Consider the following 24,269-nt stretch of genomic DNA (forward strand, 5'->3'; position numbering starts at 1 on the left):
CACCCCAAACCTATTATTATATTATTTGCAGTACCGGGGATTGAACCCAGGGGCATTTTACCTTTGAGTGATACCCCCAGCTCTATTTTATATTTATTTATTTATTTATTTATTTATTTATTTATTTATTTATTTATTTATTTTGGTGGTACTGGGGGTGGAACCCAAGGCTTTTTCTACCTCCAGGCTATACTCTCAGACTTATTTTATACCTTATTTAGAAACAGGGTCTCACTAAGTTGCTGAGAGCCTCATTCAGTAGCTGAGGCTGGCTTCAAACTTGTGTGATCCTCCTGTCTCAGCCTCCCAAGCGCTGGGATTACAAGCGACCACCACCATGCCCGGCTATTATTTATTTATTGGTGGGACTGGGGTTTCCAGGAAACCCTTCTACCTCTGGGTTACACTCCCAGACCTATTTTTAAAAATATTTGGAAACAGGGTCTCTTAAACCAGTGTGGCTGGCTTCGAACCTGCGTGATCCTCCTGTCTCTGCCTCCCAAGAGCGGGGATTACAAGCGTGTGCCACCACGCCCAGCTTTATTTTTATTTATTTTTATTTTTTGTGGTACTGGGGGTGGAACCCAGAGTCTTTCTACCTCTGGGCTATACTCCCAGCCCTATTTTATATTTTATTTGGAAACAGGGTCTCACTAAGTTGCTGAGAGCCTCAGTAAGTAGCTGAGGCTGACTTTGAACCTGTGCAATCCTCCTGTCTCAGCCTCCCAAGCGCGGGGATTACAAGCATGCGCCACCAGGCCCGGCCTTTTATTTTTATTTTTTTGAAGTAGGGTCTCACTGAGTTGTAAATGGCTTCACTAAGTAGCTGAGGCTGGCTTCAAATCTGCACAATTGCTGGGCGTCATGGCGCACGCACGCTTGTAATCCCCGCGCATGGGAGGCGGAGACAGGAGGATAGCGCTGGTTCGGAGCCAGCCGCGCTGGCTTAAGAGACCCTGTTTCCAAATAAAAAAATGTAAAAATAGGTCTGGGAGCAAAGCCCGGAGGTAGAAGGGCTTCCAGGAACCCCAGTACCACCCAAAAAAAAAAAAAAAAAAAAAATCTGCACAATCCTCCTGTGTCAGCCTCCCAAATGCTGGGATTAAAAGCATGTGCCACCACTCCAGCCACCTATTTTTTTTTTCTTTTCTTTCCTGCATGGTTTATCTCCTCAGTCATTGTCCATAAGACTCTGAGAAGCTGTAGGAATATGCAGGCGCAGACACAAAGCCCAGCTTCATCTCCAACGCTGTGGAAAGGGACTGTACATCACAGGGCCAGGTCCTGTGCTCCCCAAGCCACTAGGACAGAGCCCGGGGAGAGTGACCTCCCGGGGTTTTCACGCTGGTCAAACCTATTTTTGTGTTATTTTATATATTCATTTATTTGGTGCTGGAGGTTGAACCCAGGGGCATTCTACCTCCAAGCTATGGTTCAAACCTTTTTTAAAAAATATTTTATTTTAAAAGAGTTCTCACTAAGTTCCTGAGAAACCTTGCTAAATTGCTGAGGCTAGCCTTGAACCTGCAATCCTTTTATCTCATCTTCTCAAGTACTGGGTACGATAGGCATGGGCCACCATGCCCGGCTACCCCCAGCCCTTTTATTTTTTTATTTTTATTGGTGCATTGTAGTCATACATTTTTTTTTTTTTTTTTTTTTTTGCGGGTCTGGGGGTGGAACCCAGAGGCATTTGACCTCCGAGCCACACCCCCTGCCCAATTTTTTATTCTTTATTTTGAAACAGGGTCTCACTGAGTTGCAAAGGGCCTCACTAAGTAGCTGAGGCTGTCCGCTGGGATTACAAGTGTGCAACACATGCTTGGCTTCAGAATCAATAATTTTACTAGAGTTTGCAAAATGTTCCCCCCCCCCTAATTCCATCATTCCTTCTGCATTTATTAGCTGGCCTTTCCCCCATTTTCAACTAGGATTAGTATTACTTAAAAAAAAAAATAGAGCTGGTAATGTAGTTCAGTGGTAGAGTGGGTGTTTAGCATGCATGGGCCCTGGGATTGATCCCCAGAACCGCAAAGAAAGGTGCTGGGGGTATAGCTCAACACTCTGAGTTCAATCCCCAGCCCCAAGAATAACAGTAACAACAACAGCAACAATACCAACAACACTTCCAGTGAGCCAAACTCAACGCATTTGGGGCAGGGTTTACCTGGTGACTGCCACCCTCTGATCTACGGTCTAAGCAGCCAGACAATGTCTCACTCATCAATGCGCCGACCCCTGAAGCATTCGGGCTTTTTATTTGTAACAATCAATTACTTTGCAGTGTCGACATGTTGCTTGTAATCTTCTCGAGTCATTTATGTGTGTATTTGTCTCTCTGGCTAGACTGTGACCTCCTCAAGGGCAGGGACTGTCTTGTGGCATATTTCCTTCGCTTCTCCTAAGATAGTTCTAAAGACATTTGACTGTACTTAGTCCTTAGCAAAAAAGGCACTGGTAAGAACCACGAGTTTTCACTATTGCCACTTGTACGCTTATGTTCATTGATTTCCCTAATTTTTTCTTATAATGAAATGTTCATCCCATTTACAATGACAAACCTTTACAGTTTACTTGTAGAGTCCCCATGTCAGAGGGGGGAGGGAATCTGGGCCCTGCTATTTTTTTGTGTATGGTACTAAAGATTGAAGCTAGGGTGTTCTACCTCTGAACTACACCCCCAAATCTTTCCTCCCCCTTTTTTGCAGCACTGGGGATGGAATCCAGGAGCATTCTACTTCCAAGATACACCTCCATCTCTGTTTTTTTATTTTTTTAATTCTTTAGTTTGAAACCGAATCTCACTAGGTTGCAAAGAGCCTCACTAAGTAGCTGAGGCTCGCCGCAAACCGGCGATCCTCCTGTCTCAGCCTCCCCCTCTCCTTTTTCTTTAAAATAGGGTCTCACTAAATTGTGGAGAGCCTAATTGCTAAGGCTGACTGAAAACCTAGGATCCTCCTGCCTCAGTCTCCCAAGTACTGGGATTACCTGTATGTGCCACTGCATCTGATGGAAATAGCCCTTTATGAGTCTTCAAAAGTTATAAAGTCATGAGCCTGCTATGGTGGTGCAAACCTGTAATCCTGGCAACTGAGAATCTGATGCAGGAGCATTGCTAGTTTGAGGCCAGCCCCTGCACTTTAGAGATACACTCTGTCAAAACTTAAAAGAGGAGAAGCAGGGCATGGTGGCACACGCTTGTAATCCCAGCATTTGGAAGGCTGAGACTGGAGGATAGAGGTTCAAAGACAGCCTCAGCTTCTTAGGCCCAAAGACAGCCTCAGCTACTTAGTGAGGCTCAAAGACAGCCTCAGCTACTTAGGCCCTCTGCAACTTAGTGAGACCCTGTTTCAAAATAAAGAATAAAAAATAGGGCAGAAGGTATAGCTCAGTGGTCGAATGCCCCTGAGGTCCATCCCCAGACCCACAATAAATAAATAAACAAACAAACAAAAAAAACACTTAAAAAAGGAGCTGTGTATAGTGGCACATGCCTGTAATTCCAGTACTTGGGAGGCCAAGACAGGATCACAGGTGTTTTTTGTTTTGTTTTGTTTGTTTGGTTTTTTTGTACTGGGGCTGGAACCTGGGGCACTCTACCTCCGAGCTACACCCCAGCCCTATTTTTTATTCTTTATTTTGAAACAGGATCTCACTGAGTTGCAGAGGGCCTCACTAAGTAGCTGAGGCTGTCCTCCAACTGCGATCCTCCTATCTCAGCCTCCCAAATGCTGGGATTACAAGCATGCACCACCATGTCCTGCTTAGGATCACAGGTTCGAGGCCAATGTGCAGTAATTTACTGAGACCTTGTTCCAAAATAAAAAGTAAAGAGGGCCAGGGATGTAGCTCAGTAGTACAGCACTCCTGGGTTCAACCCCTAGTAACACACACACACACACACGTTGTCACCAGCTGTGTGACCTTGGGGAAATCACAACATCTTTCTGAGTTTCTATTTTTTCCATTAGTAAAATGAGCTTACTGTACCCCCAGCCCTATTAAAATTATTAATTAATTTATTATTTTATGTGGTACTGAGGATTGAACCCAGTGGCATTCTACTTCTGAGCTACACCCCCAGCCCTTATTATTATTATTATTATTATTATTATTATTATTATTATTTATTTTGGAACAGGGCCTCCTAAGTTATAGAGGGCCTCGCTAAATAGCTGAGGCTGGCTGTTAACCTGCAATCCTGCTGTTCAGTGTCCCAGGTACCGGGAATACAAGTGTGTGTGCCACCACGCCCAGCTCCCTTTATTTTATTTTATTTATTTATTTATTTTTATTTATTTATTTATTTATTTTGCAGGTGTGGAGATGGAACCTGGGAGCATTTGACCTCCAAGCTATACCCCCTGCCCTAGTTTTTTTTATTCTTTAGTTTGAAACTGGGTCTCACTAAGTTGTGGAGGGCCTCACTAAGTAGCTGAGGCTGTCCGCAAACCGCTATCCTCCAGTCTCAGTCTCCCAAATGCTGGGATTACAAGCGTGTGCCACCACGCCTGGCTCCTTTATTTTGTTTTGAAAAAGGGTCTCACTAAGTTTCCATGTGCTGTCCTCAAGCCTGTGATTCTCCTGTCTCAGCCTCCTAAATTACTGGAATGACATGTATGTGCCCCTGATCCCAGCTCCATTACGTGTGTGTGTGTGTGTGTGTGTGTGTGTGTGTGTGTGTGTGTGTGTTATTTGGCAAGTTGGCAAACATGAATCTTTCACCATCAACTGTAAATATAAAAAAAAATTGTTTTTTAAAGGAGCAGTCTTGGCTGAGTGTGATGGCGCACGCTTGTAATTCCAGGATTAGGGAGGCTGAGACAGGAGGATCGTAGTTCGAGAACAGCCTCAGCTACTTAGATAGGCCCTCTGCAACTCAGTGAGACCCTGTTTCAAAATAAAGAATAAAAAATAGGACTAGGGGTTGTAGCTCAGAGGCAGAATGCTCCTAGGTCCCATCCCCATTACCAAAAAAAAAAAAAAAAAAGGAGGAGCAGTGTCCTTTAAAGAGGAAGAGGGGAAGTTGTTGAGATGTGGGGTGTACTTGGAAGCCTGTCACTGATGATGTGAGTGGCCAGACGTGCTCTTCTGTCAAAGCCCGCCCTTCTTTCTTCTTTTTCTTCTTTTTCTTTCATTTCTTTCTTCTTTCTTTCTTTCTTTATTTTTTTTTTTTTTTTTTTTTTTGCAGTACTGGGGATTGAACCCAGAAGCATTCTACCTCTGAGCTAAACCCTCAGCCTGATTTTTTATTTCTTATTTGGAAACAGAATCTCACTAAGTGGCGGAGGGCCTTGCTAAATTAACAAGCCTGGAGTAGCCTGGTGAGAAAATTTCCCAGTCACAGGATTTTTTGTTTGTGTGTGTGTGTGTGTGTGTGTGTTACTGGGAACTGAGCCCAGGGCATTCTACCTCTGAGCTACACTCCCAACCCTATTCTATATTTTATTTTGAAACAGGGTCTCCCTAACTTGCTATGGTTGGCTGAAACCCTGCAATCTTCCAGTCTCCGTCTCCCAAGCACTGAAATTATAGGCATGCACCACCATGCCTGGCTCAGGGTTTTTGTATTTACTTTTTTTTTTTTTTTTTAACTGGAGATTAAACCCAGAGGCATCTACCTCCAAGCCATACCTCAGGCCTCTTTACTTTGAAAGAGGGTGTCTCTAAGCTGCTGAGGGTCTAAGTTGCTGAAACTGCCCTCAAACCTGCAAGGTACTTGCACCACCACACCCAACATATGTTCACTTATTTAATAATAATAGTTCAGCTGGGCATGGTGGTGCATGCCAGTGATTCCAGTACTTGGGAAGCTGAGTCTAGAGGATTGCAAGTTCAAGGATAGCTTCAGCAAGTAAAGAAACTCATCAACCCAGTGAGACCTTGTTTCAAAATAGAAATAATAGCCAGGCGTGGTGGCGCACACCTGTAATCCCCGCGCTTGGGAGGCAGAGACAGGAGGATCGCGCAGGTTCCAAGCCAGCCACGTGCGCTGGCTTAGGAGACCCTGTTTCCAAATAAAAATGTAAAAATAGGTCTGGGAGTGTAGCCCAGAGGTAGAAGGGCTTCCAGGAACCCCAGTACCACCAATAAATAAATAAATAAATTAAATTAAATTAAATAAAAAATAGAAATAATAGGGCTGAGGGTGTAGCTCAGAGATAATGCCTCTGGGTTCTATCCACAGTACCACACACACACACACACACACACTCAGAATAGTTCAGAAGAAGCACTCTCAATTATAGAATATAGAACCTAGTTTTTGTTTTGTTTTGTTTTGCAGTATTGGGATGGAACCCAGGACATTCTACCTCCGAGCTATACCCCAGCCCTATATTTTTAATTAATTAATTTATTTATTTATTTATTTCTCTCTTTCTTTCTTTCTTCTTTCTTTCTTTTGCAGGTCTGGGGATGGAATCCAGGGGCATTCCACCTCTGAGCCACACCTCCTGCCCTATTTTTTATTCTTTATTTTGAAACAGAGTTTCACTAACTTGCAGAGGGCCACACTAAGTAGCTGAGGCCATCCATGAACCACGGTCCTCCAGTCTCAGCCTCCGGAATGCTGGGATTATAAGCAGGCACCACCACGCCCGGCTCTTTATTCTTTATTTTGAAACTAGGTCTCAGAGTTGCAAAGGGCCTGAGTAGCTGAGGCCGTCTGCGAACTGTGATCCTCTGGTCTAACCTCCCAAATGCTGGGATTACAAGTGTGCGCCACCACGCCCAGCTTGTAACCTAGTTTAAAAACACTTTCCAAAAAAGTTCATTTCCTCCCTCTCACACTCACTCAGAGGCCTCTTCTGTGTGATTCATATGATGGCAGGGTAATCTTAAAATAATCTGAATGTGTGGAATATCTGTCCTGAGGAGTCATTTCCAGTACACAATTCATTAAGCTGCCGTGCGTGGTGGCACACACTTGTCACCATTCGGGAGGCTGAGACAGGAGGATCATGGTTCACGGACAGCCTCAGCTACTTAGGCCCTCTGCAACTTTGTGAGACCCTGTTTCAAAATAAAGAATAAAAATTAGGGCAGGGGGTGTGGCTCACAGGTCGAATGCCATTGGGTTCCATCCCCAGTACCACACACACACATAAAATAATTATAGAGAATGACTAAGGTTCAAAGATCACCAGATTAGATTGTTTAAAACCAATTCACCTAGAGCCAATTAGTCTAAAATATCAAATTCACATCACTTCAAAACCACCTAGCAGATTCACCCTTTTACTTTTATGGTACAGGGTATTGAACTAAGGAGTGTTCTACCCGTGAGCTACACCCCAGCCCTATTTTTTATTTTTATATTTTTGTGTGTATGTGGTACTAGGAATTGAGTTTAGAGGCATCCTACCTCTGAGCTACATCCTCAACCCTTTATTAACCTGTGATCCTCTTGTCTCGGCTTCCTAAGTACTGGGATTATAAACATGTGCCACCACATCTGGCTATTTTTAAATTTTGTTTATTTATTTTGTGTGTGGTGCTGGGTGTGGAACCCAGGGGGTTTTCTATCTCTGGGCTACACTCCCAGACCTATTGTATACTTTATTTGGAAACAGGGTCTCACTAAGTTGCTGAGGGCCTAAGTAGCTGAGACTGGCTTCAAACCTGTGCGATCCTCCTGTCTCAGCCTCCCAAGTCCTGGGATTTCGAGCGTGTGCCACCATGCCCAAATTTATTTTTAAATTTTGAAACAGGGTCTCACTAGGTTGATGAGTCTCCCTACTTGCTGAGGCTGTCCTTGAACCTTCGATCCTTCTGTCCCAGCCTCCCAAATCCTGGGATTACAGGTGTGCGCCACCACACCCGGCTATTATTTCTATTTTGAAACAAGGTCTCACTGGGTTGATGAGTTTCTTTACTTGCTGAAGCTGTCCTTGAACTTGTAATCCTCTAGACTCAGCTTCCCAAGTACTGGAATCACTGGCATGCACCACCATGCCCAGCTAAACTATTATTATTAAATAAGTGAACATATGTTGGGTGTGGTGGTGCCAGTACCTTGCAGGCTTGAGGGCAGTTTCAGCAACTTAGACCCTCAGCAGCTTAGAGACACCCTCTTTCAAAGGTGTCTTTCAAAGGTGCCACCCTTTCAAAGGTGCCACCACGCCTTTTACTTCTTCCTGCTGTTATCTGTATAACCTTTGCTAGTCAACTGACTATGCCTGGTGTCTGTTCATTTGTTTATGATGCATTGGCTTTTGTGTGTGTGTGTGTGTGTGTGTGTGTGTGTGTGTGTGTGTGTGTACCTGGGCATGGAACCCAGGGGCATTCTACTACGAGGTACACCCCCAGCCCTATTTTTAATTATTTGGAAACAGGCTCTCACTGAGTTGCTGAGAGCCTAAGTAGCTGAGGCTGGCTTCTGGCTTCAAACCTGTGCGATCCTCCCGACTCAGCCTCCCAATGCTGAGATTACAAAGCATGTGCCACAGGCCAGGCTTTTTTTTTTTTTTTTTTTTTTTTTTGTGGTACTGGGGCTCTTGGAAACCCTTCTACCTCTGGGCTACACTCCCAGACCTATTTTATAGTTTTTATTTGGAAACAGGGTCTCTTTTAAGCCAGCTGAGGCTGGCTTTGAACCTGCATGATCCTCCTGTCTCCACCTCCCAAGCTCGGGCGTGCGCCACCACGCCCAGCTGCACTGGCATTTTAACAGCGGTAATGCAGAAGTTGCTCAGAGCATCAAAGTCATACTGAACTCAGTTACATTTGTCAAGATCTCTAATTAATAAAGGAATATCAGATTAAGAAAATAACTACAAACCAGGAGTGGTGGTGCATGCTTGTAATCCTAGTACTTGGGGAAGCTGAGACAGGAGGATCACGGTTCTTAGCCAGCCTCAGTTACTTAGTGAGACCTTTTGCAACTCAGTGAGACCCTGTTTCCAAATAAAATACAAAATAGGTCTCGGAGTATAGCCCAGAGGTAGAAAAGCTCCTGGGTTACACCCCCCAGTACCACACACACACCAAAATAAATAAACAAAAAGATAAAAATAGGGCTGGGGCGCAGCTTAGAGGTAGAACTATAACAAAGTCGGGCGGAGGTAGAACTATAACAAAGCCAGGCGTGGTAGTGCACACTTGTTATCCCAGTACCTGGGAAGCAGAGACAGGAGGATTGCAGATTCACAGCCAGCCTTAGCTACTGAGGCCCTCTGCAATTTAGTGAGACCCTGTTTCAAAATAAAGAATAAAAAATAAAAAATAAAGAATAAAAAATAAAAAATAAAGCTGGGATGTAGGATACCTCTAGGTTCAATCCTCAGCACCACACACACACAAAAAAAGAAATACAAAAAAAAAAAATGCTAACACAATGGCCAGGCGTGGTTGCGCACACTTGTGATCCTAGTACTTGGGAGACCGAGACAGGAGGATCGTTTGCGGCCAGCATCAGCTACTTAGCGAGGCCCTCTGCAACTTAGTAAGTCCCTTTTCAAAATAAAGAATAAAAATAGGGCTGGAGGTGTAGCTCAGAGATAGAATGTCCCTGAGACTGGAAATAAAAATGCTAACACAAAATGTCTGTACCAATTGTATTTATTGCTACAAACTTTAAACTTCTTTTAAAAAGTGTTTGAAATGTAGATAATATAACAAAGACATCCATAAAGGTAGGAAGCGATATCATCATTTACAAAGTGCTGCAAATTTGATAAGTTTGTGCTGCTGATAATAACTCAGAAGTATTCTTGGATGAATACATATAAATCTCTGAAATACCCACAGCACGACATAAAAGAACACCTAAATGGATATAAAAACACCCAAAAGAGAATTGAGCTTTTGTCAAATTGGTCATTATATGAACTGAACTTTAAGCAAAAGAGCTTTCAGTGAACTAGTTTTAAGAGAGCTAGCTCTGGGTGAATTTAAGTTTCAGCCAGACTGACTAGAACCAAACCAATGTGTGCCGCTCCCTCAGCTCCCCACCCTCAGCCCTGGGGGTGCAGCGGACATGGCGGTTCCTATGTGAAGTGGCCAGTCTGGAGTGGTAAGCTACCGTCAGAGGACCAAGTGGAAGAGTGACCTGAGAAGAAGGTAGTAACAGGAAGTGAGTGTGCACACACGCACACGCACCCATGGGCACACACACAGATGAATGCACCCACATACACACACGGGGCCACAGGGCCGTGTGCCGACACCTGGACATGTGTAGGCAGTGGGGCACACCTGAAGCTTCCGCGACGCCCCACCCAGCAAGCTTCACACCCAGAGATCTGCTCTTAGCTCCCCAGCTAAACAGAAGAGCAACCAAGCCCAGGCCCCACTCAGCCCCCCAGGCCCCCAGGAGTCCCTGAGAAACAGGCAGTACAGGCAGCAGGCCCACCTGGAGCCGGGCCCATTCCCAGCAGACTAGCTGTCCTAGTCATTAGAGAGAAGACGACCAAGAAATAACTCATTAGTGAATTCATGTCCAGCTTTCAACTCCTCATCCAGATACAGAGACAGGTTACTGTGGTCAACACCTGGCTGACCCTGTGGGAGGCACAGAGAGCGAGGAGCTCTGATGATGCTGTCTGCTCTGATCCAGGAGCAGAGTACTGCTTGACTATGCACAAACACAGGGGGTGCAGATGGGAATCAGACGTCCAGAAGGCATGGGGCCTCCGCTCGGGCTGCCGCGTGGGGAGGCCGGCCGGCCCGCCCTGGCCGTCACGAGGTTCCGCCTCCAGTCCATTTGGAATGTTAGGATCTTTGGGTGTCTGGCCCTTGCGGCCCCCAGAGGACTCTTCTGCCAGGCCTGCGGGGTGCATTCTTGGCTTGGCTGGCCTCGAAGGGGCCCACTGGTCAGAGGAGTCTGTCATGGCAGCGGCAGTGACTGCGGCTCAGATGTAGTTGGCAGGGGACTGTCGGGCACTGAGTCGCTGCATGTGACAGCCGTGGCAGAGCAGGTGCCCATCCAGAGGGAAACAGCAGCAGCCCTCCTCATCACTCAGCTGCATCCGGCAGTCCTAGGGAAGAAGGCACCTAGTGTCCCTCAGCCCGGGCACCCCGGACATCTTGGGAGTCAGCTGTGCTCAACAGCAGACTGCTAGTGATGAAGAAAGTGTTGCAAGGGCAGCGAGGTTCAGCTGGGGTGGGGATGGAAGAGACCCAAAAAATACCTCATCTTGACACCAGGTGTCACTGCTGCAGCAGAAATAATGAGACAAGGCCCCATTTCCAGCAGTTAGCAGGTGTCTTAAGAATTCTGACTCTGGGGAAGCCAGATTCAGAGAGAACTAAGTAACTAGAATCAGAGAGAGTGGCTGGAGGACAAGCAAGGGGCTGGAGGTAGGGCGCAGCACCTGGCTTTCGGTGCCCTACATCTCCCCCTCCCACAGATGCCTGGCTGCTCTGGGACTTGACTTCTCCCCTCCTTCCCGATGTGGGCTCCAATACTCACCTCACAGTGGTAGCACTCAAAGTGATAATCCCGGTCCATGGATATCACCCTCACAATGTCCTCACTGCCCTGAAACATGCAGACCCCATGGGGATGAGAGCGGCAGGAGGCCCCCAGCCCGGCTTCCCTGCTCCCTCCCCTCCAGACTCCCCTGCCCCAATGGGAAGAGTGTGCAAAGGCCCCAGGGCTTCTCTACAATGCTTTTTTGCAAATTTCAAGGGAGCTCCCCCTCCACTTCCCTAGCTCTACCCCAGGAGGGCAGGCTCCCCGGTGGAAGGAAACAGCGGGAAGGGAAGGGGGAGGGGCACTAATCAGGGAAGCCAGGCCGAGGAAGGGGGAGGCCCAGTAGAATCTGCTTCCCTGGGCATGGATGGAGGAAGGCCCTGGCTTGGAGGAGGGTCATAGAAAACTGTGACCCTCACTGGCCTTTAGCTTTCCCTACACACAGCTTTAATCATTTTTGGCTAATGCCGGAAGATTCTTCCACCTTGTCCCAGCCCCTACATTTGGGATCTGGTAATCACCTCAGAGAAAGTCTCCCCTGGACTGGGACAGAACACTCAAGAGCTTGGGCCCAGCAAGGCTATCAGACATGTCCAGGCCCGGATGCTCGGGTCAGGATGGTGACCCCAAGAGCAGAGTCACACGGGAATCTTCCCAGAGTACATTCCTCAGCCACCACTTCCCCAGGGAGGCCAGGCCCCACGTCCTCACCCTCCCCAGAGGCAGCGGCACTGGCTGCCCTGCAGAAGAACCCAGACATACTGACCTCCGAAGGGAGGATGGGCTGGCCGCAGGCTGCACATTTAGGGGCATAATTTCTGAAAGAGATAAAGTAGTGATGAGCTGAGGCCAAGGAATCTGAACCCAGGTCCACACGGCGTCCCCAGGGTGGACTCACTTGTGGTAGTCGGTGACACAGTACACCTGGTTGGAGAAGTCCACAGTGAAGGGGACGCCATCCAGGCACTTGTTGCAAACAATGCATCGGAAGCAGCCTGGGTGATAGGACTTCCCCATAGCCTGTAGGATCTGGCTCACCGAGAGGGAGGGAGGGAAGGAGGAGAATCAGTCTCCTTCCAGGCCCCCCTCTCTCCAGCTACCCTTTCTGTCCCCAACCCAGCTGCTCTCACCAACCTTGCCCAAGCCCCTCCCATACATATAGAAGGCGGGCAGTGGCGGCGCACGCTTGTAATCCCAGCATTTGGGAGGCCTGTAATCCCAGCATTTGGGAGGCCAAGACCTGAGGATCCTGGTTCATGGACAGTCTCAGCTACTTAGTGAGGCCCTTTGCAACTCTATGACCCTGTTTCAAAAAATGAAAAAGACTAAAAAATAGGACCGGGTTGTAGCTCAGAGGTAGAATGCCCCTGGGTCCCATCCCCAGTACTGCAAAAAAAACAAAACAAAAAAACCCATACAGAAACAAAACAAAACAAAACAAAAAAAAACCCATACAGAAACCCTGATAAGTCTTAGAAACCATCAGGCCAGTGGATTTCAACTCTATGATATTAGAATCACCTAGAGCACATTTATGCCAGGCGTGGTGGCGCACGCTTGTAATCCCCGCGCTTGGGAGGCGGAGACAGGGGGATCGTGCAGGTTCGAAGCCAGCCATGCTGGCTTGAGACCCTGTTTCCAAATAAAAAAGTATAAAAATAGGTCTGGGAGTGTAACCCGGAGGTAGAAGGTCTTCCAGGAACCCCAGTAACACCAAAAAAAAAAAAAAAAAAAAAAGAGAGAGAGAGAGAGAGAAAGAGAGAGAACATTATTTTCTGCAGTACCAGGGATGGAACCCAGGGGCACTCCATCTCTGAGCTACAACCCCAGCCCTATTTTTTACTCTTTATTTTGCAAAGGACCTCAGTAAAGTAGCTGAGGCTGTTCATGAACTGTGATCCTCCAGTCTCAGCCTCCCAAATGCTGAGATTACAAGTGTGTGTCACCAGGCCCTGTTACCTAGTAAACTTTTTTTTTTTGTACTGGGGATGGAACCCAGGGGCATCCTACCTCCGAGCAACACCCCCAGTCCTATTTTTTATGCTTTATTTTGAAACAGGGTCTCACTGAGTTGCAAAGGCCCTCTCTAAGTAGTAGCTAAGGCTGGGCATGAATCACGATCCTCCTGTCTCAGCCTCCCAAATGCTGGAATTACACACGTGTGCCACCACACCAGGCTCCTAGCAAACTTTTGTATGTGTGTGTGGGGGGGGGGGGGCACTGGGGATGGAACTCAGGGAATTTCTACCTCTGGGCTACATTCCCAGACCTATTTTATATTTTATTTGGAATCGGGGTCTCACTACATTGCTTGAGAGCCTCACTAAGTAGCTGAGGCTGGGTTTGAACCTGCATGATCCTCCTGTTTCAGCCTCCCAAGCGCTGGGATTACAAGCATGTGCCACCATGCCCAACTTCAACTTTTATTTTATTATTATTATTTTTTTGCGGGTCTGGGGATGGAACCCAGGGGCATTCTACCTCCAAGGTATACCCCCTGCCCTATTTTTTATTCTTTATTTTGAAACGGTCTCACTGAGTTGTGGAGGGCCTCACTAAGTAGCTGAGGCTGTCCACGAACCCAGATCCTCCTGTGTCAGCCTCCTGAATGCTGGGATTACAAGCGTGCGCCACCACGCAATAGTCTCATTGGTGTTTTTTTTTTTTTTTTTCTTTTAGTTTGCTAGGTAAAGCCAGGCGTGGTAGCACATGCTTATAATTCCAGTGCTTGGGCGGCTGAGACAGAAGATCACACAGGTTTGGAGTCAGCCTTAGCTACTTAGGTTCTCAGCAACTTAGTGAGACCCTGTCTCCAAATAAAATATAAAATAGGTCTGGGAGTATAGCCCGGAAGTAGAAAGCCTCTGGGTTCCACCCCCAGTACCACAAAGAAAAAAAAAAAGAAAGTTTGCTAGGTAGCCGGGTATAGTGGTGCATGTTTGTAATCCCAGCATTCGGGAGGTTGAGACAGGAGAATCAAGGTTCACAGAAAGCCTCAGCTACTTAGTGAGGCCCTTTGCAAATCAAAGAGACCCTGTTCCAAAATAAAGAATAAAAGGGCCGAGGGTATAGCTCAGAGGTAGAATGACCCTGGGTTCCATCCCCAGTACCGTGCCAAAAAAAAAATAATAAATTAAATTAAAAACACTAATGCTGGGGCCCACCTTGAACCTTTCATTACAGCTCTGGTGAGGGGACCCAGTACTGTCTTTCAGTTCTTCCCAGGCAATCTGCTAGGCTGTCAGGGTCGAGAATCATGAGTCTAATCTAAACCTTCCTTTTTCCACAAAAGAAAACTGATTTCTAACTCATTCAACTGCTAGAGAAAAGGGGTGAAGACCCAGGACACCACATTCTTAGCTCAGGCTAGCGGGCTTGTCTGTGCCTGCAGAGTCAGGGCAGGGCCCCCGAAGCCTGGCTCAGTGGGACCAGGGGCTGGGACTCCATCTTAGAGGCAGAGGGAAGGCACTGTAAATAGTTGCTCTGGGGAGGAATGGCAAGAACGTGGCTCGTCTGGTGACAGGTTCCTCCCCAGCCTCCTGAGTATTCACTTAGTCTGATTTCCACCCTCAGGCCCACAGCTTCCCAGGCACAGCTGAAGACAGTCTCCTTACCTTCTCCAAAATCAGGTGGCCACAGACACAGCACTTCTCGGCTGCCTCCTGAAACCCTGAAAACTAGAGAAGACAAAAGGAGGGTGCTGCCAGCTGCGAATGACAGGGGGACCCAGTGGGTCACCAAGAAGGGGGTCCCCGTGTGGGGGCCAATTCCAGGTCCAGGAACCCCAACTCACCAGATAATCTTCCTCACAGTACACAGAGCCGTTGACGCTATAGAAAGCCTTGCAGCGCAAGGTGCGCCCTAGAAGCAATAGAGAAGGGGCTGGGACTCACCCCGCAGCCCAGGCACAGGGCCGCTCCCACTCGGTACTGCTCCCCAGCACTGCAGAGTACAGTAAAGCCTGCACTTGGCGCTTCCCCTCCCACCCTCCTCCCGCCCCACACAAACCCAGCTGATGCAATTCCAATCTGCTCTGGCCTCATTCCAGCCGGCCTTTCCTCTCCTCACTTCTCCTGAGTCCTCCCCGCTCATGGGTTGCTTTATTTTTTATTTTTATTTATTTATTTTTGCAGTACTAGGGATTGAACCCAGGAGCATTCTACCTCCAAGCTACACCCCCAACCCTATTTTTTTTTTATTATTCTTTATTTTGAAACAGGGTCTAAGTTGCAGAGGATCTGAGTAGCTGAGGCTGGCTGTGAACCTGTTATCTTCCTGTCTAAGCCTCCAAGTACTGGGATTTCAAGCATGTGTCACACCTGGCTCCAGCTCTCAACAGCTTTCTACGACCCTCCCCTGAATGAGTGCCTTCCATGCTGGGTGCATGGGGAGCCACCTGTGGGGACAGAGCCAACCACATGCTGGCTGGAATACGCGGAACGGTGCTCTGAGCTGGGCACTATACAATCTGCAAAGAGAATCCTGTTGACACAGGCTTTGCCCTCTAGCACCTTCCAACCTAGGCGTCTCTACCTCCGCATAGCTCTCCCGTGCTCAGAGACCTGGATGGCTCTTTCTAGGGACGCAGTCTGTGGATGCCTAGGTATACTGGAGTTACTGCTGGGAATGTTTTTTTTTTTTTTTTTTTGGGGTGGGGGGAACAAGGCCAGTTCTCTTTCCTGCTCCACCAGGCTGCTTCTCCAAACTTGGAGGGACCCAGAGTCTTCAGGATCAGAAGGAGCCTGAGACAGGTTGCAAGCAGGCAAGGCAGGACCATGCCCCATCTGACCAGCACCCAGCAGCTGCTCTGTGGTGTCTAAATTGTCAGGGATGAGGGAGGAGTGAGAACAGGGTGGAGAATGAACAATTTCCTCATCTTTTGCCTTCTTCCTAGTAAAATCTTCATTTCTAGCTCTGTCCAGTGGTTTAGAAGAGCTGACTTAGAAACCCATGACACAGAGGAGGAAAGAGACAGGAAGACAGACATACCCAAAGAGGCCCAATGAAAAAGAGGACAGAGGAGCCCAAAGAGCACCAGGCAGAAGCTGGGGGAGTAAGAGAAAAGCTGAGTGCTGGAGTCAGACGGGCAGAGATAGGCGATTAAAGGTTTAGCAAAAGAATCAAGATGGGTAAGCAGTGGGGAAAGGGTAATGAGAGAGGTGAGGGAGGGCGGGGTGGGCAAGGCTGCGTGAGCACCCCCACAGGGCCTCCTGAGCTAACGGGGCGGCGGCATTCCTGGAGCGTGATGTCATCAGCTTGGCTGGCCCTGTGGCCTGCACTCTGGCGAGGTGGCTGAACTCTGACCAGCCAAGAGAAAACCCCCCTCTCCGCCCCCCACAGCTCCCCACTCCCCCAGCCCACACCCCACCCTTCCCACATTCCAGCCTTTCACTGTCGCCCCAGGCAACGTGGCTGCCCAAGACCAAACCCCAGCAAGGAGAGGCTGGAGGGCCGGGCGGGAGTCCAGGCTGGGCAGGCAGGGAGGCACTAGAGAGAGAGAGGTAGAGAGAGAGAGGGTCAGAGGAGCGGAGGCTGAACGGAGAGGCCAGGACCATGGACTCCAGAAGCAGAGGCAGCCCAGGGAGGGAAGCCAGGTAGAGCCCAGAGTGGGAGCAAGGGCGCAGGTGGGGCACCGAGGCCTCTAGGCGCTTGGTGGGGACCGACGCAGCTCTTGGAGCAGAGGAAGAGGCCCAAGTCTGGTCCCCGCGGCACAGTGAGCTCGAGTGCGGGCAGTGCTGGGTGCAGCCCCACTCACCACAGGAGCAGCAGACAAAGCACTGGGTGTGATAGAGGCTGTCCAGGGCCTGGCAGGCGTTGCTCTGCCCATAGATGCCTTTGTTGCACTTGATACAGGTGCCTGAGGGGAGAGAAGAGGTTGTCAGGGTCACATCTCACTTCCTGAGCTTTCACGACTGCTCTTTCCAGATGTGCCAGAGGGCATAGGTTCCTTTTGTGGGCTCCCTCCTGAGAAAAAAGGGTAACAAGAAATAGGATGCAGTGGCCAAGCGTGGTGGCACAGGTTTGTAATCCCAGTCCTTGAAAGGCTGAGATGGGGGATCGCAGGTCTGGGCCAGCCTCAGCAATTTAGTGAGGTTCTTGGCAACTTAGCAAGACCCTGTTTCCAAATAAAAAATTAAATAGGGCCGGGTGTGGTGGCACATGCTTATAACCCCAGTATTTGGGAGGCTGAGATAGGAGGATCACAGGTTCGCAGCCAGCCTCAGCTACTTAGTGAGACCTTCTTTCAAAATAAAGAATAAAAAAAAAAAAAAAAATCTGGTTGAGGTTGTAGCTCAGAGGTAGAATGACTCTGGGTTCAATCCCCAGTCCTTCAAAAATAAAATAAATAAAATGAATAAATAAATAAATAAGCCAGGCATGGTGGTGCACGCTTATAATTCCAGAATTTGGGAGGCTGAGACTAGAGGATTGTGGTTTGAGGCCAGCCTCAGCTACTTAGTGAGGTCCTTAGCAATTAAGGAAGACCCTGCTTCAAAATAAAGAATAAAAAATAGAGCTGGAGTGTCGATCAGAGGTAGAATGCCCCTGGGTTCCAACCCCAGTACCACACACACAATAAAAGAAACAGGATGCAGCAAGTTTGGCAGGGCAGATCCATTCTTGTTTACTTGATTAATCAACATTTTCTGAGCATCTATTTTTGTGCCTAGTCCAGTACCCAAGACTGAAAAAAATTGGAGAAAGGCAAAGATGGGGTCCTTGGTCCTCAGATGCTTACTTTATATTGAGAAAACCACTAAACAGGCAAGTACAAGACAAATGATCAGAGATGCTGATACACAGGGGCTCAGATGCCAGGCTCAGGAGGCTTCTCTGGGACTTAAGTTTGTTGTGGTCTTTTTTTTTTCCTTCCTTCCTTCCTTCCTTCCTTCCTGTGTATGGGTAGTGGGGAGGTATTATATTTCCAAGCTATACCTTCAACCCCTATATTTACCTTCAATTTGAAAAAGGATCTGCTAGGTTGATGGGTCTGACTACTTTCTGAGGTTATCCTTGAACCCGTGATCCTCCTGTCTCAGCCTCCCAAGTACTGGAATTACAGGCATGCACCATGCCTGGCTGGGACTCAAGTTTTCCTAAAATGAGCTGCTGTTCAGGTACAAAATGATTTCTCTCTGCTGCACACTTTAGAATGGAGAAGAGTGGAGTGTGGTGGCACATGCTTGTAATCCCAGTACTTGGGAGGCTGAAACAGGAGGATCACAGATTTAAGGACAGCCTCAGCAAGGAGTGAGACTCTTCATCAACCTACGAAGACCATTTCAAAATAAAAATAAAACAGGAATGGGAGGGGTGTAGTTCAGAAGTAGAACACCCCTGAATTCTATCCCCAGTACAAAAAAAAAAAAAAAAAAAAACAAACCCTGCACAGAGGGGCCATCTGAGCATGGTTCCTGTGGAGAGGTAGCTCCTGACAATGTAGCTTGTATTCCAGGGACCAGGATTGCAGAGGAGGGGGACACAACGTGGCAGAGCCCCTAGTCCCTCCAACCATCTAAGGCACAGAAACAAAGCTGAGCTGCTCTTCCCCAACACCCCCCAACTAAAACACATACACCTGGCTCTGGCACGGGCCTTTCCTGGGTGTGTTCTTCCTTCCCTCCACTCCCCAATTCCAGGCCCATGAGTGAGGGCTAGGGCCTGTCTTTGGGGAACAGATCCCAACGGGCCCGCCCCACCTCTCTCCCTCGGCACTCAGCCACACTCCCTGCCTGTTGGGGCCCATCCCAATCTTTGCCCAGGGGCCTGGGAGCCTGTGCAGCAGCTGCAGCAACCGATGGGCCTGGGCCTGTCCTGCTCCCACCCTCTGGCAGCTGGGAAGAGGCCCCTACTTGGGGCAGCAGTTAGAGGGTACAGCCAGGCAGGGCTGGGCATGAGGGGTCCGTAGGGGCTATGTCAGGGGAGGCAACCTGACCCCCAGGGGGAAGCCCCCACCTCCAAATTCAGAATGTGGTCTCTGTCCTGGACAGCCACAGCAGGGTCCTGTCAGAGCCATCCTTTGGGAAGCCCAGGAAGCTGCTCGGGCATGTCCGCCTACCTCTTCTCGCCAGCACCTCCACACTGGGGCTCATCCTGCACTTTCTCTGAGCTCCTTTCTTCCTCTTGACTCTGATGGTTTAGCCAAACACACTTCTTCCCCAGCTACCTCTCCTATGCCTCAAAACTAAACTGCTACCTGGGCTCTGTCACGGGGTCTCCAGTTGATGGCCCTCCCTCTCTCAGGAGAAAAGAACAGGCTGAGGGTGAGTGGCTCAAGCCCTCCTAGCCTGCAGCCCTGCTGCCTCTGCACGTCCCCGCCCACCCCTCCTGGCTGGTCCCTCTCCCCACTCACATTTCTAGCCAGGAACCTCTAGGGCCTGGGGTCCAGGGCAGGGACATGGTGTTGAGACAGGCTGGAAAAGATGCTTGGGAAACTGAAGAGGGTGGCAGTCAGGGGGCTGAGCCTTTCACCTCACAATCAGATTAACACTGTTCATACACTGCAGTAGTGCCTACGGGTTTTGACTAGAAGATGGCTCAAGACGCTCCTATCCCCCATCTGAGACAGAGCATCGATCAGTACTTCCTGCACAGTGTGTGATCGGGAGGCCACGACCAGCCTTCCTGAACACGAAGAGAGGGGCTACTTCCAGCCTGATGCCGGGCAGGTTATGGCCAGAACTCAATGTCAGATTATTCTGGCAGACACGGGGTCGATATAAGTCCCAGTGGTCATGACTTCGGCTCCGACTTCCAGGGAATGGGGAAACCAGGCTAGTAGTACCGGGTCTCCGCTCAAGTGCCCCGGCGCACCTTGCCAGCAGGACTGGGGCTGCGCAGCACCTGGGCCGCGGCTGGGCGCTCCACGCTGGCTCCCAGGCGTCGTTTCCGCGACAGCCGCCGCCGCCCCGCGTGTGCTCCGAGGCCCCCCACGCGCGCACCCCGGCCGCGCCGCCCCGCCCGCGGGCACCTGGAGCCGGGCAGGAGTCGTCACGCACGCGGCCGCCGGCCCCGCCCCCACCCGCGCATTCCCCGAATTCCTGCGGGCGGAGCCTGGGCCCGGGTGGGGGCGCGGCCGGGGGGGGGGCACGGCCCGGAGGGGCGGCCGGCTGGGGGTGCTCCCAGGGCCCCCTCCCTGCAAGGCCTCCTGCCGCGGAAACCCGAGGTTCTCAAGGGCTTGAGAAGCTGGGGCTCACGAGATATCAGGGGGCTGAATTTGGGGCTGGGGAGCCCCAGCCCGTCTGCAGCCCAGTAAGACGCGCCCTGGGGTCCGCGCCGAGCTCCCTGCGGCACCGACGTGCTGGGCCGTCTGGGCGCTGCGCACCCGCCCGCCGCGACGGGCCCTCCCGGCCCTGGACACTCCCCACTCACCGAAGTAGTCCTCTCTGGCCTCCGGCTCCCGCATCCGCGCCCGGGCGGCCTCGGGGGCGAAGGGCGCGGGCGGCTCCTCCAGCCCCGACGGCTCGGCGGCCGCGGCGTCCCCCCGGGCGCCGGCCTCTCGCCCGCCCGCGCCCACCGCCAGGCGCAGCAGCGCCGTGAGCTCGTCCTGGTACCGGGCGCCCGCCGCACAGTCCCCGTAGCCGGTCACCGAGTGTCGCCCGGGCTGCGCCCCGCGTCTCTCCAGGGGCCCCGCCGCCCCCGCTGCGGCCCCCGCCAGGGCGCCCGGGCTCCCCAGCGCGGGCGGGTACGAGTGGCGGCTCTCCTGGCAGCCGAACCCCGAGGGCCGGTGCGCGCACAGTCGGTCCAGGGCGGCGCGCAGCTCCGGGCAGGCGGACGGGACGCCCGCGGCCGCGTAGCCCACCGGGGCTCCGGACAGCGGCGGGCCGAACAGGCAGGGCCCGGCGGGCAGCGGGCTCCCGTGGCGCTGGTCGTAGCCCATGCTGATGCCGCTGGTGCGGTTGCTGCAGGGCCGGCTGCCGCCCGCGCCCGCGCCCGCGCCGTCCAGCAGCAGGCTGCCGCGGGGGCTGGACGGCTTGCTCGCGTCGCTGGCCGAGCTGCTGGCGAAGCTGGAGCGGGGGCTCAGGGCCGGGGCCGTGGTCTCCAGCCGGAAGTCGGGGGGCAGTGACTGAGGTAGAGGCAAGGCTCGGGGGGCGGGCGGCCCCCCGGGGAAGGCGCCCTCGTAGCGCGGCGCCTCGAAGGAGCCGCGCGGGTTCCGCTCGGCGTCCAGGGGGCCCTGCTCCCGGGCCGGCTCCAGCGGCTCATCCCCAAGTCCCCCGGCGGCTCCTCGGGGCCCGGACTTCCTAGGTGCCCCCAACCCACTCAGGCGCCCCTTGCCCGGCCCGGGAGTCCCATCGGACCCAGACCGGCCGGCTTCACCCTTCCTGCGGCCGAACTTGGCGCTGCCCGAGTCCGAGAGTCTCAACTTCTCCAGCAGACGGCTGGCTTTCTCCCCTAAGCGCTCCATGCCCTCGGGCCCGGGGCCTCCAGCCCCCTCCCCGCCTGGCACCCTGCAGCGCCTCGGCCGCCGCTCCTCTCTCCCGGCAGCGGGGCTCCGGCTTCCCCCGGGGCGCGGGGCAGGCGCTCGGGCTCAGCGGGCGGCCCCGGTGCCCGGCGCCCGGCGCCCCGCAGCATCCCCCGGCGGGCGCGGCTGCGGCCCCCCGCGCATCAGGGGCTGGGCTAGCAAGGCTGGCAGCCGCGGCCGCTCCGTCCGCAGGTCTGTCTGTTCACGCGTCCACTCGCCCGACCGCCCGACTGTGCCGGCCCCCGCCCCCTAGCTCTCACACTCGACACAAACCCAACTTCTCTCCCAAACTTTTGTCTGCCTGGCCGGATCTACTTTCCTGGGAGGGCGGAGCGCCCCGAGTGCCGAGCGCCGGGGTGTCCGCGCAGGGATCTCTGGTGCGTCGCGGGGGGCGCCACGAGCTGCCCCGGAGGCGGGGGTCCGGGGACCGGATTCGAGGGGAGGCCGAGGGGCAGTTTGTAGCTGGGGCGACGACACTCGGGAATCGGAGCAGGAGAGAGAGAAGCGGGAGGGAGGAGGGGGACTCTTTGTTTGCAGTTGGAATGCGCGGAGGGGCACGGTGGAATGCGCGGTCCTGGAAGGGGCGACCCGAGGCAGTTCTGCGCAAATAGCGTGACTTTGTTCCTAGAGTGAGAACTGTGGGAGAGATGGGCAGACATTGGTGACAAAAATGGAGAGATGGCCGTAAAGTGGAAAGCAGGGAGAAAGAAGGTAGATACATAAAGAAGTTTGGAGACGGTAGGTAAAGCCAGTCCTGAAAGGCAGGCGAGGAATCAATCTCACGTGGAGAGGTGGAAGCCAGGTGTCGAAAGGGAGAGTCCGCGCAAAGGCGGGTGTGAGAGGTACAGGGACCGGAGGCTGCACAAAGGAAAGGACAGTTGGCCAGGAGAGCTTGCCAGAACTCACATAAACTGCAGTAAAGAGACGCGACTTTCTGGACCCACGGTTCTCTGATGGTGGTGAGGGAGGAGGAAGATGTGTTTGTAGAAACAGTGAGAAGAAGTTGGGAAAAGGTTTGGGACTGATCGCTACCTTAAGAGAGAGGGAAGGAGATTGAGTGTGTTTATAACAGCAAGGGAAAAGTTTGGGACTTACGGGTAGGAGAAATAGAGGGATAGACGGACACCCCCTGGTGTTGGGAACCGAGATTTTTAGCAAATAGTTCAGGTGACTGTAGGGACCCTAGGCCTGGTTTCAGGACTCGCTTGCTACCATCCCACAACCACAACAATCAGCTCTCCAGGCTGGTTGGTTGGTCAGAAGATATTGGTGACAAAGAGGAAGAAAAGAAATGCCATGTAAAGAAAATAGTAACTATCTGGGCGTGGGGGCGCACACTTGTAATCCCCGTACTTGGGAGGCTGAGACAGGAGGATCACGGATCTCGGACAGCCTCGGCCTTCCGCAACTTAGTGAGACCCTGTTTCAAAATAAAGGAAAAAGCCGGACGTGATGGCGCACGCTTGTAATCCCCGCGGTTGGGAGGCTGAGACAGGAGGATCGCACGGGTTCGAAGCCAGCCTCAGCTACTTAGTGAGGCTCTCAGCAACTTAGTGAGACCCTGTTTCCAAAAAAAAAAAAAAAAAAAAAAGGTCTGGGAGTATAGCCCGGAGGTAGAAAGCCTCTGGGTTCCACCCCCAGTACCACCAAAAAAAAAAAAAAAAAAAAAAGGGCTGGGGGTGTGGGGGTGTAGGTTGGAGGTAGGAGGTAGAATGCCTCTGGATTCCAACCCCAGTAGTGGGAAAAAAAAAAAAAAAAGTAAGTAAAAATGACCAGGGTAGAAAAGGAAAAGAGGATGATAGGATGATACTGATTACCCTGGAAGAATCAAGAACAAGCAAAAGGCTGGACGAGGTGGTGCACACTTGAAATCCCTGTACTCGGGAGGCTGAAACAGGAGGATCACAGGTTTGAAGCCAGCCTCAGCAACTTGGTGAGATTCTCAGCAGCTACTTAGCAAGGCCCTGTTTCCAAATAAAATAGAGCTAGGGTGTATTCAGAAGTATGATGCCCCCTAGGTTCAATCCCCAGCATCTCTTACACACACACACACACACACACACACACACACACACACACACAGTTGGGCTGGGGGTGTAGCTACTTTGGAGGTAGAATGCCTCTGGGTTCAATCCCCAACACCACAAACACACACACAATAAAAAAGAAAGAAAGAAAAGAAAAAGGAAGTTGGGCATGGTGGTGCATGCCTGTAATCCTGGCACTTAGGAAGCTGAGACAAAGGGATCACAGGTTCAAAGCCAGCCTAGCAAGACCATTTCAATATAGCCAGGCATAGTGGTGCACACTTATAATTCTAGTACTTGGGAGGCTGAGACAGGACAGCCTCGGCAGGTAGTGAAATTATCATCAGCCTAACAAGACCCTGTT

General features: G+C 51.1%; 1 protein-coding gene across 1 annotated transcript; it reads right to left on the minus strand.

Annotated features, from left to right (window-relative positions):
- Window positions 1–10,853: 10,853 nt before the first annotated feature.
- On the minus strand, window positions 10,854–21,821 carry AJUBA (ajuba LIM protein; the record flags this gene model as incomplete). The annotated part of the gene is made up of 8 exons (XM_080707395.1): window positions 10,854–10,979; window positions 11,414–11,482; window positions 12,183–12,234; window positions 12,315–12,445; window positions 15,031–15,093; window positions 15,210–15,277; window positions 17,172–17,273; window positions 20,789–21,821. The coding sequence occupies 8 exons, from the start codon at window positions 21,819–21,821 to the stop codon at window positions 10,854–10,856; spliced, it is 1,644 nt and encodes a 547-aa protein (XP_080563521.1).
- Between the last annotated feature and the right edge of the window lie 2,448 nt (window positions 21,822–24,269).

This window comes from Muscardinus avellanarius (assembly GCF_963383645.1).
Source record: "Muscardinus avellanarius genome assembly, chromosome: 12".
Lineage (NCBI taxonomy): Eukaryota > Metazoa > Chordata > Mammalia > Rodentia > Gliridae > Muscardinus > Muscardinus avellanarius.